Consider the following 19,397-nt stretch of genomic DNA (forward strand, 5'->3'; position numbering starts at 1 on the left):
TGATATCAAGGGATTGGTCGTTTGCATGTTTTCCGATTATGCCCATATTGACCACATCGACTACAACAAGATGTGCGCTTGCCCTCTCCATCAGAAGGAATTCTTACTTTCCTTGGTCTTCCTGTTGGGCGTCTTGTTTTAGGTGGTAACACAACTTTGTCACGAATATGATTAGGTACTACCCAATCTATTTCATTTCCAGTTGGATAAATACACTCTGAATATGAAGATAACAATGCTTTAGTAGTAAAATACTTGGAGCACAAAGTGTAACATGAAATGTTGTAAAATCTACAAGCAGCAATAGCATGTGCACATGGAATATGATCAAGATCAAATTGTCGACATGTGCATGAACGAGTGTCTAAATTCACTTGAGCACTAATGCCAGCATAGTTAACATTACACTCTTTGGAGTTGATAGGTTCCACTAGATATGTTGCTGACATATTATACCTAGAACGAAGTTCTCCATCAGCCCACATGGTAAGTTCAGTTGACATTGACATTGCTTGTTGTTGACGAGTCACAAACCATTTTTGAAGTAAGTTTCTCAATTCTTCAACCAATTGCAAAACCGGAAGATCTCTAGCATTTTTCAACACAACATTAAGGCTTTCAACGATCCCTGTCGTCATGATATTATATCTTTTTCCGGTAGAATATGAACGTGTCCATCGATCAACACCTATATCCATCAAATATCTTGCTGCTCTTGGGTCAATCATCTCTAGTTGCCCAAATATAAAATTAAACTCTGAAACACGATAAGCATGGGCAGCATCATGGAACAACTTATGAATTGCAGGATTCTTGAACTTTGTCTTCAAATTTTGTCCAACGTGATAAGTGCAGACACCATGCCTCGCATGGGGAAATACTTTATGTACTGCTTTCTCAATGCTACCATGTCGATCTGATATCACAAACAAATCATCAATGTGTCCAATTGCATCATGTAGTTTTTGTAAAAACCACTCCCATGAGGCATCATTTTCTGAATCACCAATCCCAAAGGCTAAAGGGTATATCTGATTGTTGCCATCTTTACACGCTGCAATAAATAAAGTCCCGAAGTACTTTGCTTTCAAAAATGTCCCATCAACTGCAACCACAGGCCTTATTGATGTGTGAAACCCAGCAAGAGATGCACCAATCGACATAAAAAAGTATTTGAATTGATTATCACAATCAGTAACTATATCAGTAATGGTACCAGAATTTTTTTGCTCTAAAACATAGCAATAGGATGGTAAAGTGTTATAAGACTCCTCAGGTGATCCCTTAATAGAACCTAGAGCAAGTTCTTTGGCTCTCCATGCCTTATCATAACTGATTTGAATGCCCTACTGCTTTCGAATGTCTGCTACAATGTCTTTTGGTCGAAATTCACAACCAATCCCTTGATATGTTTCTCTTATACTCTCACCAATCAACCAACTACTTGCATGTCGATTGTCACGAGACATCATATCTAACCGACAAGTGTGTGTTGAATAGAATTTCATTATTTGAAACATATTGGAAATCCCCAACTTGGTAGCACGAACTCGCCACTTGCATTCTTTATCAAAACATTCAACAAGCAATAACTTAGTAGTGGATTTAGTTGTTTTGAACTCAAACTTCATTTTCAGAGCCATCATATACAACTTCCTTTGTAATTCTTTCTTACTTGAGTAAATTTGGTGTTTTTCTAGATGGTCATCACTAATTCCACTAACTATAGGTTGTTGCATCATGTTTTGTCTTTCATTTGCTACATCTTCGATTATAGTGGGATTGTCATGAATGAACCCATCACTTGTATCAATCATGGTCAAGATTTCTGCACTCTGAGCTGAACCAGTTCTGAATGAGCCAATTTGGGTCACTTGCTTATCACTAGTAGGGTTAGTACTCATTCTATAATCCTCCTCATTAATTGCAGTCTCATTCATGTTCCAATCATGAACTTTATACCCTTCAAGTGACTCATTTTGAAATCTTGGTCCATTTTCACCATCAACAGTAAGAGTTTCAACTGAATCACAATGAATGTGTCTACTTTTATGCATCAACATTGAGTCCCCATTCAATTCTTTATCAATCTCAGAAGACATATGACATTCGAAATAAGAATTGCAAATTGATTTCTGATTGTGATTATCAATTCTCTTTTCAACTGTGATGCACAATGGAACAGACAACTTACCATTTGTACAATTTAAACCAATAAAGAATTTCACATCCCCATCATCAGTTAGTTGTATAGGACTTGTGGGTATGTTGGCATTGAATACATACTTCATTGAAAGAAAACAATTTGTTGGATCTAGCTTCAAAATATGATGGACAACCCCTAATAACTCTTTATATGATATAGTTTTCGGGATCTCAATGCCTTTACCTTTACTTCCTTCGAAATAGAAAACATTTCCATCTCGTACCCATTCTCCTTCATATAAAAGCATTATTCTTACTTCATCAACCACTGAAATAACAGAATAATTCAATTAGTGGCATCAACAAACAATATTAGAATATTTTTTAGTTACATCATAGCATTAGCACCAATAAGTAGGTATTAATTTTAAAAAACTCATTCATTATTAAATACATATTATTTCATTACACATATTTATTTTTTTAATAAACAACAAATAAATAACATTATTAATCATCTTTACTACCTCAAATAATACCAATAATGATATAGAAATACAATGTATATAGTTATTAAATAAATTCAGACATTGTAACTCTAAACTATTTTAAACAATAAAAATATATTTATTTACTAAAAGATTGGTTATGTTGTAATTTATTTAATGTCAAGGCTAATTTGCAAATGATTCAACTCAAATTGAGTATAATTAAATACAATAACAATAATATAATGTTACTATAAAATAACTATATACAATCTTAACTTACTTCAAGTTCAACTTAACACACGTCAAGTTCAACTTAATATCCGTAAGGTTTTGATATATAACTAAAAAAGATAACTTTATATATTATGTCAAAACCCTATTAACACATATATTTACATCTATATAAAGCACAAATATGCAAACAATACCAAAACCATCATAAAATTCCATAAGTTTTATTACTTACCATCATTTGATTTTTCCATATAGACAATGTTTCTCCACGCTACACTTTTTAAGCTGATTGTTTCCTTCTTTTAATCCCTTTTTTCATGGCTGTAAATGATATTAAAAAAATTATAACAATTTCAAACTTATTTAAATATTTACTACATCTCATTAAATGTTTGAAAATATTCAATAAATAAAACATGAAAGAAAAAAATATGGAAAAATAAAAATAAACGTACACTGTTTATCCAACCACAACTTAAAGCGCTTTAAGTTGAAGAAATCTGAAGAGAAACTGTGTGAGACTTGAAGAAATGCATTGAAAAGAGAGAAAGAGAATAACATGAGAAAATGAAAAAAATGAGAAAGTGGCAGAAATAATAAAAAGGAGGTGAATGGAGGGAAATAAAATTAGAATGGGAGGGAAAAAGGAATTGATGTAGCTGAGGGGTATTTTTGTCCAGATCGGGCCATTTTGGAGGCTATTAAAACTGGGGGGTTAATTTTGCAATATTGAGGGATTTTTGTCCTTTTTGATCAGGTTTTCCCTAAATTTTTTTATTAAATTTAATTATTAATAATTTGATGATAATTAGAATTGGATTATTTTATAGAAAAATTGAAATTTTTTTTTAAAATCACTACCACATACAATCTTCCACTTTATTTATTTTATTGGAAGGGAAAAAGGCAGAGAAATTGACAAGTCCATAAACTTTCTAAGCCATGAAATTTTTTACACGGCCAAACAAGGCCTTAGCTTTGGAGGAATCATAGAGCTCTATCACATGGCAATCTCCCCTCACGAACACTGCTTCCACCTCTATCCCATTTCCCTTTAACATATCAACGAACTCCACCTGGCGGTCATGCAACAAATCCCCCTCACAGCCCGCCACCAAAAATTTCCATCCCACCCGTCCGATCTTTGAACAGTGTTCTGAGGCATTCTTCGCCATCGGATTGCTATACTCGTGATCACGGTCAACGCCCTCTGGCAGTGCTAATTCCCACATCAAATCAGTAGAACAAAGAGGCATTACACCGTCATTTTCCAACCTCACCTCTGACCCACTTCTGTGGATCCCACCAAAAAATGGATGGTGCAAGATCAGCCCTCTGATCTTCAACGGTTCAAGATCTGCAACCGAATCCGCCATATGTATACCCGCGAAGTACGCTAGGTTTCCTCCAGCGCTGCTTCCCATGAGAAAACAGCGAGACACGTCAGCATATTCCGACACCCAAGCCTCTCCGCTGCTCTTGATCCACTTCAGCGCCTCCACTCCGTCCTCGTAGGCCGCCGGAAGCCGGTGCTCAGGCGCCAGCCTGTACTCCACGGAGACGACGACGGCACCGATCTCCGCCGCCATGAGAGCGCAGAGATCATGAAAAATGGTGGTAGCGGCGCTGCAGATCACGAAACCGCCGCCGTGGAAATAAACGATAAGGGGCAGCTTTCTTGCAGCTCCAGCGGCAGGAGGGGTAGAATCCCTTGCTTCTCGGGGCAGGAAAACCCTGACCCAAATGTTCTTATCTGGGTTGATGGTGATATCTTTGGAGAGCACTGGGATGTCGGTGGTGTGATCAGGTGATGGAGCTGTGGAGGGTAAGGTGACGGGCCTGGTGACGGAGCCGTCGGGGTTGTTGACCATCTTGAGATAGTCATTGAAATTGGGTACTGCAGGGTGCTCTGGCATGTTGATCACTGTAATATTTGTGGGTAGTCTGGTAATGAGCTAAAGGATAGTCACTACAAGATATATTTATAGAGTTATGGCCTATGGGATTAAAACCGTGTTTGGAAACCCTAATTTGAAAATCCAATTCATCATCATGGCCTCATACAAAAATACTTTATTATTTTTTTATAAAAATAATAATTTATTTTAAAACATATAGTTAATAATTGAAATAATTAAAAATAATAAAAAAAACAGGTTACTTACAAAGAAAAAATCATGAGAAAAGACAAATTCATAAATATATTTTGTATTCATACCGAAGAGTAAAGGGGACAAGGATGTGTGCAATCAACAATGTTAATCGAGTGACAGCATGATTGCTTGTTGGTGTTCCCATGATCATTCATTATTATTACTTTGAATGGCATAAAATTTCATTGGAAATTAAAAGTATATTTTATAATTTATTGGACTTAGGCTTATCAAAATAATTCTAAAAATAGAATAGGTGTACTAACTTTCCATATGCAGCAGCGCAGTGCCAGTCCAAATAATCAGAGGTGTATAGAAGTCCTCAGTATGGCCCCATATCCCTTTCGACTCTTCACGGGTCGATTCACTTCACCTATCAGATGACTTTGTGATAGAAAACGGCCTTATATTTGTCGGCCATTGTTTAAGCAACTTGGGGACTGGCCAGCCCCACATCGATTGTTTGTAGCTCATACACTTGCAAGCTAGCAATGAACATAGATATTCAAATACGTACCTCACCAAAACGTCAAGATCGATTTTGTTGGTTGTGGAAGGACAAAAGCTAAAAGTACCGTCAATGAGTTCCATTAAAAGTATAGTTTAAAGTGGGATAACCCCAAGGCATACCCTATTTGTTGTTCAACATTGAGGTTGAGGTGCAAGTTACGTAAAGGGTCGGAGAGATCAGTCTTTTTCTTTTCGATTTGATGTTGATTTGAATAAATCAAAGTAACGTAAGGAATAATGAGAAGAAAAGTCATGCATTTTGATTGCCTTATTCATCACGGCGCCACCAACATATCATTCTTGATTCTTACCTAGAATAACATTAGTGTTGAACCAGACTCAAACTACACCGAGTCATGAATCTGCTGCTGCACCAATTGGAATCAAATTGGACGACATCAATTATGCACTTTGGTCCTATGTTGTTGAGATGTATAGCTCGGGCAAAGAAAAGTTGGGGTATATAAATGGTGATTTTCCTAAGGCCCCGAGAGACAAATCCTAATTTAAGAAGATGGAGAACTGAAAATGCAGTGGTGAAGGGATGGTTGATTAATTCTATGGACCCAAAACTGATCAGCAACTACATCATATTTCCAAATGCAAAAGCGGTATGGGATACCATCGCCACAACATATTTTGATGGTACCGACGCCTCACAAGTTTATGATCTCAAGAGGAAAGTGACGAGACTCCAGCAAGGCGGGGGATCTATCGAAACATATTACAACAATCTTCAAGGCCTATGGAGGGAAATTGATTTTTGTCGCCCAAATCCAATGAAATGTGAAATTAGTTGTTTTTCAATTTACACGAGTAAGATTTTAGGTGTGAAACCTGCGTTGAAGTGATCGAGAGTCATCATATACCTTACCCAATAAGGTTGAAAAAATGTGAGACTCCTTTTACTTTAATTCATTTAGACGTTTGGGTCCTTGCTCCCATTTTAATTTCTTCGTATTAGATGGTTTGTGACTTTTGTAGATGATTGTATACGTATGACTTGACTTTATTTGATGAAAAATAAGCATGAAGTGTTTGGAATTTTTCAATCTTTCCATTATATGATAAAGACACATTTCTATGATAAACTACAAATTCTTGGATCTGATAATGGTGAGGAATAAGACAATAATGAGTTTCAAGAATATTTCCAAGCACATGGTCTTTATCATTAGATCACTTGTTCTCAAACACCACAACAAAATGGGGTTGTAAATAAGAATTAAAATTTATTGATAAATACAAATATGCTGGTACTTGGATTTACGAATATATCGAAAATATCGGAAAAACATTAGTGGATATTTTGACAAAAATATCAGTGAGGTGAAAATTATTCAATATTCACATGAATGTTTGAAAAAACTTCAAAAAAAAAAAAAAAGAAGAAGATAAAATAATTAACTTATGCTAATTTTTCTAATTTTTTTAATAAAAATTTGATAAATATTATCTTTAATCGTACATATAATATTTATCAAATTTTTATAAAAAAATTAGCATTAATTCTTTTAATATATTCACATTAATTTATTTTAAAAATTAAAACACTTTTATTAAAACACATGTTTATTACATTTTAAATAAAAAATTAAATTGATTTGTATAAAATATTTTATTTGAGATTTGATTTCTAAAAATTTATTACAAGTGACAATTTTTCTATTAAAGTAATTTATTTAAATAATTGAAATTATTATTAGTTTATCTTATCAAATTAATTTTAATTTATAAAAATATTAGGACTTCATTAATTTTTTTATATTGTAGTAATTTTTGAGTAAAATTATATTTTTAATATTTTAAAATAAAAATGTTTAAAATTAAACGGATAAAAAAAGAATGAGGTGATAGTAATTTTTTAAAATAACATTAATTAATGAGATAAATATAAAAAGTAGTTAAAAATAAAATGATAGTACATATTTAAAATAAAAAATAAATTAAAAATGAATAATTAAAAAATAAAAAAGGATAAATATTTTTTAAAAAAAGCTTTCAAAAAAATCTCTGATAATTTCTAGATATATACGATATATTCGTCGATATAGACGATATATTTGTCAATATATACGATATATTCCGTCGATATATCCGATATATTCGTGATATATCCGATATATTCGTGATATATCCGATATATTAGTCGATATATCCGATATATTCGTGATATATCCGATATATTCATCGATATATCCGATATATTCGTCGATATATCCGATATATTCGTCGATATATTCGATATATTGCTGATATATCGTCATATATCTCCGATATTTTGACAGCCTTCCTCTGCTACTCTACGCGTCGCTTCTGATTTTTTCGTCGATTTATCGGTTCCAAACTGATATATTGCCAATATTTATATGATTTTCCCGATATTTTTTCGATATTTCTTCTATTCAATAATCAATGCTCAATATCCTTTTGGGGCCGTTTGATATCCGATATATTGGCGAAATATCGCCGATAAAAATTGATTTTTCAATTCATGGTTGTAAAACAAAAAAACAGACATATTCTCTAAACAACTCGAGCACTTTTAACTGCAGCTCATGCACCCTGACGTTGTTGGACATATGCAGTTGTTATTGTTATCTACTTGCTAAATTGAAAGTCATCTCAAGTCTTGAACTTGGAAACTCCACTAGAAGCCCTTGCTCATCGTGTACCATTGCCCTTTGTCTTAATGCTTCGTCGCGAATATTTGGATGTGCTTACGTTCATCTTCACAAAAACTAGCGTACAAAACTTGATCCTTGTGTTGTACCTTGCGTTTTTTTGGGTTACAAAGCACATAAGAAAGGCTATCGGTGTTATAATCCCACTACAAGATGTCTTTATACCACAATGGATGTCACTTTTCTTGAATCTGAAACTTTTTTTCCTAAACAAGATACTTATTCTTCTCTTCAGGGGGAGCTACCAAGTAAATAACAAAATTGGGAAAACTAGCCAGGCTTTAATAATATGAACATGGAAAGCAATCAAAAGGATGACACAGATGACACAACTAGAAATGATGAAGCTCAACCTGTTGGAAAATTTTTATATGGGCTAACATTAATTGAATAATTTGTATTTTCAAAAACGGGTTAATGGATAGTCTATTCTATGATGAACCCAATTAACTAGTGATCACATTTTGGATTGGGTTTTGAATCTTTTGAGTAGAAGCTCAGTTGAGTGGCAAGTGTAGGCTATGGGTCTCATTGAAGCCCATTATGGGAGGGCCCAATGAGAATCCAATTTGAGTTATACTAAGTCCTCTCTCTAATCTAGATAAAAAAAAAAAGGTTTTTCTGTTTTCCCATAGAGCCACCATAGCTATTATCAAGATCATAGAGAGGAAGACTTGGTTGCAACAATCAATCATGGTTTTTTATCATGGCTCAAACAGGTATGATCTTTATAGTGATTTCCTATTGTTAGTATCCTTTAATCATGTATGATTAATCTATGTGATTATGTAAATATTTAATGTGTGGTATCAGAGCCGATCCCCTACCCCGGTGTGGGGGTTTGTTTGGCTCCGTAAGGGGTGTTTGTCTGTTTGAGCCCGCAATCCCATGGGACACAATGAGGACGTTGTGTTTGCATGGGGGATGTTTGTGATGTCCCACATTGGATAAGGGAGAATGTTCCTGGCGCTATATATGTAGAGAGGCTCCTCTTAACCAAGTAGATGCGTTTTAAAGCCGTGAGGGTCTCCTTGGGCCCAAAGCGGACAATATCTACATGGTTAGGTGCGGGTCGTTACAAATGGTATCAGAGCATATTCATTTTTTTCTCTTTTCAGCTTTTCTTCCTCAGCCACACACTTAGTGATCAGGTCATTCACACCCCAAGACTGATTCAGGGTGTTGTATGCAGTCTTGATTTGGCTAAAAGAAGATGGCAGAGTATTGAGGGCTTGATGAACAATAAACTTATCGGGAATGGGAATGTCTAGTGCTTTCAATCTAGTCTGAAGATGCACCATTTTTAGGATATACTCACGAACCCCTTTCATATCATTATACCTCATATTCATCAATTCATCCATAAAATGCCCAACTTCAGCATTGTCAGATGTTTGGTATCTTTTTGCCACAGCAACAAGAAATTCCTTAGCATTGTTGCTCTCAGGTATTCCTCCAAGGAGATGCTCAGCAATGGACCTCTTGATTGAAATAAGACTCAAACGGTTCGATCTTTCCCATTTCGCATAATGAGCTCTCATAGCTTCAGTGCTTTCATTAGTAGGCTTAGGAGGTTCATCTTCACGTAGAGCCATGTCCAAGTCCATCATTCCTAAAACAAACTCTATGTCTGATCTCCATCTCTTATAGTTCGACCCACTTAGAATTTCAATTGTAGCATTATTGTTGTTCACAGTAAAGGAAACTGATTGACAAAATTTTGCAACTAGATCAATTATGGGCAATAGGTAAAAAAAAACTTAAATAAACATAAGCAATACAATACAAGAATCAATTGTACTATCATAAACTCCCCTTTGGGCAGAGTCCACAATAAACAACTATTCTCTAAGCATGAAGATCAACAAATAATTCATTAAAATTTATTTCCTTTGGGCAAATAAATTTATCAAATTATTTATCTCATTCAATATCCTCATGTTGTTAAATTAATTTGCACAATAACCCCCTTTGGGCAGGCGATTGTACAAATTAATCTAAAATTTTCCCCATCAACAAAATAGGAACTCATAAACTTGTAAATTTTGATGGTTAAATCACTTTGGTAAAATAACCCCAGCAATTCACATGCAACATTCCAAAATTGGGTAAATTAAAAAAAAATTGCCCAACAACAATAGTGCATATTAGCGATATGCATAATATATGCATATGATCAATTATAGCTGCAAGAATTTGAACAACAATTTTTTTTTTTTTTTTTTATTACACTTTAAACTAATTATTTAACTAGTTTATGTGATTTAGACCAAGTAGGAGAGTATGTATGAAAAAGTTTCAATCTAGAGAGAGTGAGTACTACACTCCTATTCCATATATATTAGCATAATTTATGGTAAATTCTCAACAGAAAATTATACCAAAAAATAATTTTAAGCTAATTAAATCACATAAATAAGTAATAATTATTTAATAAATATTTTTGACCCCTAAAAAATAAAATAATATATCTAGAAAAATAGATTACAAAAAAACGAGCGTACAGGAAAAAACGGGGCTCAAAACGGACACCGAATGAGGTTATACGCGCCTCACACACTTGACCCGCGAGTGGGGAATGTGTGGCACATGTGGCACATGTGGCATGTGCTGAAGGTCATCTTCAACCTCCAGAATTGGGTCCAAAATTCTGCAATACGGGTCAAATGACTCGGTTGCAACCCGGATTACAAACAATTGAAAAAAAAATGTTATTTTGATCGGGATCTTGAGGGCTTTTAAACTTTAGGTTGTTTCTAACAATTCTAGGACATTTAATCATCAAAAAAACAACTTAAAGATCTCCATAATTGATTAAAAAAATTCGGTTTTTCATACCTCCATAGCCAAGATTGAAAAACTCTATTTTAACACCTATTTCGGTCTCATTTTACATGTATTTTTACATTAACAATATAAGAAGTCTCTTTACAACAATTAATTAAACAAAAAAAACTTCTCAATCTTGCTCAATTTTTTTTTTTTAAAAAAATAAAACAAATTTTCTAGGGTTCATACCCATATTTTCGAATTTTCAATTTTCACCAAATTGAGCCAAAAAACCGAAATTGATGCTACATATCAACTATAATATATGTAAACAACAAAATCTAAGAGTTTAATTTGAGTAAAACACAATAATTTGAACAAATAAAATTTTTCTTGAATTTTTTAAACAAGAAAATTCCCAAAATTTAAAAACTTAATCACTCCCAATTTAAACAACGAAATTGCACATATGATATATCAATTTGAAGCTTGTGATAAGAGGAACAAAAGACATAAAGTTTCACAATCAAAAGAAATTGTGTTTTATCTGACGGGCTTTATAGATTGTCGTTGTTATCTACTTGTTCTTACAATGTTGAAAACAATGTTGCTAAAAGACCTTTGACTAAGGAAAGATCTTCATTGTTATGGCATAAGCGTTTGGGGCATATTTCTAAAGAACGAGTAGAACGCTTAATTAGTTCTGGGATTCTTCCCCGCCTTGATTCTGATGACTTAGAAATTTGTGTTGATTGTGTGAAAGGAAAATTGACAAAGAATAAGAAAAAGGGTGCAACTTGTAGTAAAAATTTGTTGGAGATTGTTCATACAGACATTAGTGGACCTTATTCCACTAACTTGTGTGGCAACAAGTACTTCATTACATTCATTGATGATTTTTCCCGTTATGGCTATGTATTTTTGATCAAAGAAAAGGCAGATGCTCTTGAAATGTTCAAAGTCTTCCGAACTGAAGTTGAGAAACAATTGGGGAAAGTCATCAAAATTGTGAGATCTGATCAAGGTGGTGAGTATTATGGGAAGCATGGTGATGCTGGACAACAAAAGGGACCTTTTGCAAGGTACTTACAAGATAATGGTATTGTTGCTCAGTATACTATGCCTGGTAGTCCTGAACAGAATGGCGTAGCAGAAAGGCACAACCACACTCTAATGGAAATGAAAAGGAGCATGATGGGTAGATCAAATTTGCCAGAATATTTATAGGGTGAAGCCATTAAAACAACAACATACATTCTGAACCGTGTTCCTAGTAAGTCTGTGCCTAAAACACCATTTGAACTATGGACAGATAGAAAACCCAGTTTGAATCATTTTAAAGTATGGGGATGTCCAGTTGAGGTGAAAATCTATGATCCTTCTTTAAAGAAGACGGATTCGAGAACTACTAGGTGCTACTTTATTAGGTATCTTAGTCACTCAAAAGGATACAAGTTTTATTGTTCGACTCGTGGCACTAGAATTGTTGAGTCTCAAGTAGCAAAGTTTTTAGAGTTGGATGTTGTTGATAGTATACCCTCTCAATCTAATGAAAGAGTGGAACCCATGGATATTATTTCTTTACGTTTGCCAGTCTCAGACATTAACCTTGATGTTGGAGCTTTTGATTCTGGGATTCAACAAGGAGTTGTTACTGTCAATTTCCCTACTGTCGAAATAAGCCCTATTGTGGATGAGATTCCTCTTGTGGAAATGAGGAGATCACAAAGAACTAGGAGATCTGCCTTATCTAACGATTATTATGTTTACCTTGGAGAGGGAGAGTATGACATTGGAGAAGAAGTGGACCTTACTACTTATTGTGAAGCTCTCAGTAGTGATAAGGCAAATGAATGGTTGATTGCCATGAGAGATGAGATGCAGTCTATGTCAGACAATGATGTTTAGGAACTTGTTGATCTTCCCAAGGATATAAACCCATTGGATGCAAATGGGTATTCAAGACCAAAAGAGACAACAAAGGAAATGTTGAAAGATACAAGGCTCGGTTGGTTGCTAAAGGGTATACACAGCGAGAGGGCATTGATTTCATAGAGACTTTCTCACCAATCTCTACCAAAGATTCCTTTAGGCTAGTTATGGCGTTGGTAGCTCATTTTGACTTAGAGCTTCATCAGATGGATGTCAAGACAACTTTTCTCAATGGTGATTTGAGTGAGGAGGTCTACATGTCACAACCTGAAGGATTTAAGGAAAATGGAAAAGAGAACATGGTATGCAGATTGAAAAGGTCAATTTATGGTCTCAAGCAAGCTTCTCGCCAGTGGTACTTGAAATTTGACAAAATTGTGACGTCTTTTGGTTTTATAGAGAACAAGTTTGATCAGTGCGTTTACATGAAGGTTAATGGGAGCAAATACATTTTCATGGTTCTTTATATCAATGACATTCTACTTGCTAGTAGCGATGTGAATCTTTTGAATGATACTAAGCGTATTTTGTCTGCTAATTTTGACATGAAGGATCTTGGAGAAGCATATTTTGTGTTGGGTATTGAGATTAATCGTGATAGATCTCGAAACCTCCTTGGGCTATCTCAAAGAGCCTATATCAATCGTGTGCTTAAAAGATTCAATATACAGACGTGCAAAGCTGGTGATGTACCTGTTGTGAAGGGAGATAAACTCAGTAATGAACAATGTCCAAAGAATGATTTGGAAAAGGATGTCATGAAGACTATTCCTTATGCTAGTGCCATTGGTAGCCTGATGTATGCACAAGTATGTACAAGACCCGATATCGCCTTCATTGTTAACATTCTTGGTAGATATTTATTGAACCCTGGACATGATCATTGGGTTGCTGCAAAGAAAGTCATGAGATATCTACAAAGAACGAAGGATTTTATGCTTGTGTATAGGAGAGTGGATAATCTCGAGGTAGTTGGACACTTAGATTCTGATTTTGGTGGTTGTTCTGATGATCGCAAGTCTACTTCAGGATACATTTTTATGTTAGCTGGTGGAGCCATTTCATGGAAAAGTGTCAAATAAAGCCTAATTGCATCCTCGACCATGTATGCTGAGTTTGTAGCTTGTTATGGTGCATCATTTCAAGCTGTTTGGCTAAGAAATTTGATTTCAGAGTTGCAAGTTGTTGATTCCATCTTTCGACCCATTGTGATTTATTGTGACAATAATGCAGCTGTGTTCTACTCTAAGAACAATAAGATTAGTATGGGTTCTAAGCATATGGAAATCAAGTACCTTACAGTCAAGGACTTAGTGAAGAAATGAGATATTGTGATTGAGCACATAAGAACTGAGTCCATGCTAGCTGATCCTCTAACCAAAGGTTTAAAGCCCATAATGTTCAAGGAACATGTTGTGAATATGGGTGTCATTAAGTCTTTTGATTCTTTGGTTTAGTGGGAGCTTTTGTGATTTCCCTTATTTCAATTATTGTTTTATGTAAACATTGATCATTATTGTTCTGCGACTTGCAAAATTAAAATCTTCTTATTATGATCATCATAATTAAGTATTATATTATAGCATGTCGTAATTGAATTACATATAACATGGTATCTTGAGATATTGAACCTTAAGAATTACAGTTGTATACTATTGGATGTCACAAATACCACTATTTTGAGATTTTGTGGTGCATTGTTGGTGACATATGACTTGTTAAAGTCAAACAATTTCATATTGTTTAGAAATTGCAGCAATTTCATTTTGTTGAGAAATTGCAATTACAATTTCATTTTGCTGGTAAATTGTAATGAGGACTGATAAGAAACAATGCATATAGATGATGATCACATGTTGGCATTGATTTCTTACTACACTACTGGGTTTACGATCCATGTCGATATGGTTATAAATATTCGTGACTATAAGGGGCATTATGTTTGTTGAGATTAACATATAAACCATTATAGTCCAATATTAAGACCATGTTGGATCGGATAAGTTTAACAAGATGCTACTTATAGACTATCATTTCTTTAAAAAAAAAAAAAAGGTGTGGCCACACAAAATAAACTTTTCTGTATTTAACCCGAGAGTCTTATTTTCAAAATGAATTTAATGAATCCTTAAAAACAATTAATGTAGCCCAAGTGGGAGAATGTTAGAAAATTTTTATATGGGCTAACATTAATTGAATAATTTGTATTTGCAAAAACGGGTTAATGGATAGTCTATTCTATAATGAGCCCAATTAACTAGTGATCACATTTTGGATTGGGTTTTGCATCTTTTGAGTAGAAGCTCAGTTGAGTGGCAAGTGTAGGCTATGGGTCTCATTGAAGCCCATTATGGGAGGGCCCAATGAGAATCCAATTTGAGTTATGCTAAGTCCCCTCTCTAATCTAGATAAAAAAAAAAAGGTTTTTCTGTTTTCCCATAGAGCCACCATAGCTATTATCAAGATCATAGAGAGGAAGACTTGGTTGCAACAATCAATCACGGTTTTTTATCATGGCTCAAACAGGTATGATCTTTATAGTGATTTCCTATTGTTAGTATCCTTTAATCATGTATGATTAATCTATGTGATTATGTAAATATTTAACACAACCACCATCTATTCTAGTTGATGCTCAACCATAAAATAATGAAACTCCAGCTGATCTAGTTAATTGGGACTCAACCAGACGAACCAATGGAGCTGGCGACAATAATAGTGGAACAGAGAAAAGAAACTGAGGATACCGAGACTATGAGTAAGGAGGAGTAGTCCACCTCTAACACTTTAGTACCAAACGACCACTCTCCTGAGAATACTCTTGAGGTATGATCCCTAAATTCCTCTCCTAGTAATATTATAGATGACTCTATTGGTTATAGATTACCTTTCAGACATAATTGTGGGAAGCCACCCAAGCGGTACTCACCAGACCATGGAGAAAGGAAGTCGGAGTATCCGATCGCGGACCATGTCTCAACCCATAGATTATTACAACCTCTCAAAGCTTTTGTCCACAAGCTATCTTCTGATCATGTCTCGAATATAGTACAAGAAGCCTTAAACAACCCCAAGTGGACCCAAGCAATAATTGAAGAGATGACAACATTGCAAAAGAATGATATGTGGATGCTTGTACCCTTGCCAAAAGAGAAGAAAACGGTGGGATGTAGATGGGTGTTCTCCATTAAACACAAAACAGATGGTTCAATAGAGAGATATAAGACGAGACTTGTAGCGAAAGGATATACCCAAACATACGGTATAGACTATCAAGAGACGTTCTCACTAGTAGCGAAGTTGAATATTGTTAGAGTATTGTCATCTCTTGCTGTAAACTTAGATTGGCCACTACATCAATTCGATGTAAAAAAGGCATTTCTTCATGGAGACCTTGAGGAGGAATTGTGCATGGACATTCCATCGGGTTTCACTACCTTGTTAAGAACAAAGGTCATGTGCAAGTTGTAGAATGCATTATATGGATTGAAACAATCACCTAGAGCATGGTTTGGATGATTTACCTTGGCTATAAGGAAACATGGTTTCAAACAGAGTAATTTGGATCATACTCTATTCTTGAAACATCGACAAGGGATTAGTAACAACTTTAATAATTTATGTTGATGATATGATAATTATGAGGAATGACAAGGAGGAAATCTTTAGCTTGCAGAAGCATCTAACAACCGAATTCGAAATGAAGAAGCTCGAAGGGTTAAAATACTTTCTGGGTATCAAAGTAGATCTTTCAAGTCAAGGCATATTTCTATCACAAAGGAAATACGTGCTCAATTTTCTATCTGAAACGGGAATGCTCCAATGGTACAAAACCATGGTTTGAGAGAACACTCAATCCAAGTACCTACAGACAAAGGAAGGTATCACTGACTTGTGGGAAAACGGATCTACTTGTCTCATACACGATTGGATATTGCTTATACTATGAGTTTGGTCAGTCAATTTATGCATCATCCTAGTGAAGATCATATGAATACGGTGCTCCAGATTCTACGATACTTGAAAAGATTTTCCAGGTAAAGGATTGATGTTCAAGAAATGAAATCATTTGAACATTGATAGTTATACGGATGTTGATTGGGTAGGAAATACTATTGATAGAAAATTTGCACCAGGATATTTCACTTTTGTTGAAGGTAATCTAGTTACATGGAGAAGCAAGAAATAGAAGGTGGTTGCATTATCTAGTGTAAAGGCTGAGTTTAGTGGCATGACTAAAGGACTTTGTGAGCTTCTTTAACTAAAGAGGTTATTGGTTATTCATCTAATTTTGCAATGAATTTGTTTTGTGATAATAAGGTGGCTATTGAGATTGCAGATAACCTAGTTTAGCATGATCAAACAAAACATATTGAAGTGGACCGACATTTCATCAAGGAAAAACTTGAAGCTAAAACAATCTAATTTCCTTTTGTAAAACCCGAGGATTAGTTAGCAGATATACTTGCAAAGGCTATCTTAAGAAAAGTATTTTATAACTCACTATACAAGTTGGGTATCAGAGATATCTATGCACCAACTTGGGGGAGTGTTGGCTTGAGTTGTTATTAGAGGATTTTGTGGACAAATTATAGAGATTTTTTATTCTAATTTATTCTTTGGCTTCCACTAATTATGGAATACCCAAGATTCTTACCTAGAATAATGTATAGTAATTTCTTCCTTCTTAGAATAAATGCCTTTACATGTTTTATAAATATCCTCGTGTATTCTGATTTTTTTATCGATGAAAAACATACTTTCTCATCAATTTTGTGAAAGCCACATAACACATTGAGCACCTTATTCTGTAGTTGTGTCTTGAGGAAGAATGCATCCTTGAGATTTGGGTGAGGGGTGTGCGAGTGAATACTATATTGGACACTTAAAAGAGAGAACAATGAAACTTGGAAAAAAAAAGGGGTTTTGAGGTAAATATTGGAAATTAGATTTTGTTCTAAAGAGTTTGAGTTGAAATGTTAAGGGTTAATGATCTTAATGAAGTAGTTCTTGAAGCTTGATTCTCTGAGTTGAATAATTTGGAACTATTATTGGAACCTTCTTAAGTCACATAGAAGGAGATTTCTAAGTAGAAAAAGAAGAATATTTAAGCCTATTCATACATGTCCGAGAAAAAAATATATAATTTTAAAAAAAAATTGAGTTCCAAATGGTTATATGATGTTAAAGGATATAACCTTACTCAGATTGAGGGGAGGTAGCCCTTTGATAGCCACAATTAAGGGATGATAAATTTGACACTTGAGTTTTTAATAGAATGAGTAGTAAAGGGAGTTTGGATATTAAACATCTCTTACGTGATTTTCTATAACTTGGTAAATTGATCCATATTGATGATGAATAACTTTTCTTATAGAATTTTGTTCAAATTCTGACTATATTTTCTTGTGAGAATGATTTCAAATTGCTAAAAATAATGACTATATTTTGTTGTGATTACTATTGCTAGCGCTACCAATATTCAGGTTGAGGGAAGTGATCAACACACAAAAATCTATCATTTTCACACTTTATAAACCTAGATTTTGCAGCTACTTTAATCATGTCTTTTGAGTTTGAATTCATGTTAAGTGATAAGTACTCAGACTAAGCACTTTAATGGGGTCTTTTGAACTCATTTGAGTGTGCTTGAATGCTTAGAACCACCCCATTATTCATATTTGTTTCTAAACCTTAATTATTTTGTTAGTGCTTCAAGAATAAAATTAAGCAATTCAGTGCATAAGGAAGCCCATGGGAGTCAATGATACATTGAATGGATGAGACAGTGTGTTGTATGTGTTTGGAGCTGGTGAAGTTCGCACGCAAGTATAATTAATGGGTAAGCCTACGTGTAGTCCTAAGGATGTGCAACATTTTGCTGAGGTGCTATGTTAATTTGCTCAAACACCTCAACCAACCATGCTTAGTTGAAGCAAAATATGCAGGTTTGCTTATGTGAACGCAAGGGAATTGCACTACTAATTTGGGCTTAAATCAGAATGATTTTTTCATGTTAATTCATAGTGTTTTGCTACAAAGAAGAGTATAAATCACTACGTATGACTTAGTTTTTGCTTAAAACCTACGTTGGTATTTAATGAGATTTCAAAAGCGTTTGGATAAGTAACTGGTTGAAAGCTGATGTTGAAAACGAAGATGTGAAGTTCAATAGCCGGTGATGAGGGATGCTGATGTTGGTTTGAGTCAGTAAGTTTTGGTGTCTTATTGAGTCAGTGATGTGGATGACTATGCTTGTAGTTGTTATCGATTTAAAGGAAGATGCCTTGTTGATCTGAATATATAAACCATTTCAATAGATGATGATACCATTTTGGACATGGGTGTTTGTGTGTCAAAATGGGGTTGGGATGAAATAATGTCACTCTTGAGCTCGGGGATGGGTTATTCATATGATGACTCTTAAGACAAGTTCACAGGTATGATGTCAAATGGCATAAAGGTTTAATCTACCCTCA

At 34.6% G+C, this 19,397-nt stretch overlaps 2 protein-coding genes across 2 annotated transcripts; both read right to left on the reverse strand.

Moving 5' to 3' along the window:
* Positions 1–5: 5 nt before the first annotated feature.
* Positions 6–1,163, reverse strand: LOC132255303 (uncharacterized). The gene has a single exon (XM_059743386.1). It carries the CDS (start codon positions 1,161–1,163, stop codon positions 6–8), a length of 1,158 nt encoding a protein of 385 aa, XP_059599369.1.
* Positions 1,164–3,711: 2,548 nt separating this feature from the next.
* On the reverse strand, positions 3,712–4,827 carry LOC100249257 (probable carboxylesterase 120). Its single transcript, XM_002267419.4, has one exon. The coding sequence runs from the start codon at positions 4,784–4,786 to the stop codon at positions 3,806–3,808; it is 981 nt and encodes a 326-aa protein (XP_002267455.1). The 5' UTR covers positions 4,787–4,827; the 3' UTR covers positions 3,712–3,805.
* Positions 4,828–19,397: the final 14,570 nt, after the last annotated feature.

Source organism: Vitis vinifera, chromosome 16, assembly GCF_030704535.1.
Source record: "Vitis vinifera cultivar Pinot Noir 40024 chromosome 16, ASM3070453v1".
Taxonomy (NCBI): Eukaryota; Viridiplantae; Streptophyta; class Magnoliopsida; order Vitales; family Vitaceae; genus Vitis; species Vitis vinifera.

Excerpts from the sequence above, each read along its gene's own strand:
- LOC132255303 (XM_059743386.1), bottom strand. The coding sequence starts at position 1,163 with ATGTCGATTGGTGCATCTCTTGCTGGGTTTCACACATCAATAAGGCCT.
- LOC100249257 (XM_002267419.4), bottom strand. The coding sequence starts at position 4,786 with ATGCCAGAGCACCCTGCAGTACCCAATTTCAATGACTATCTCAAGATG.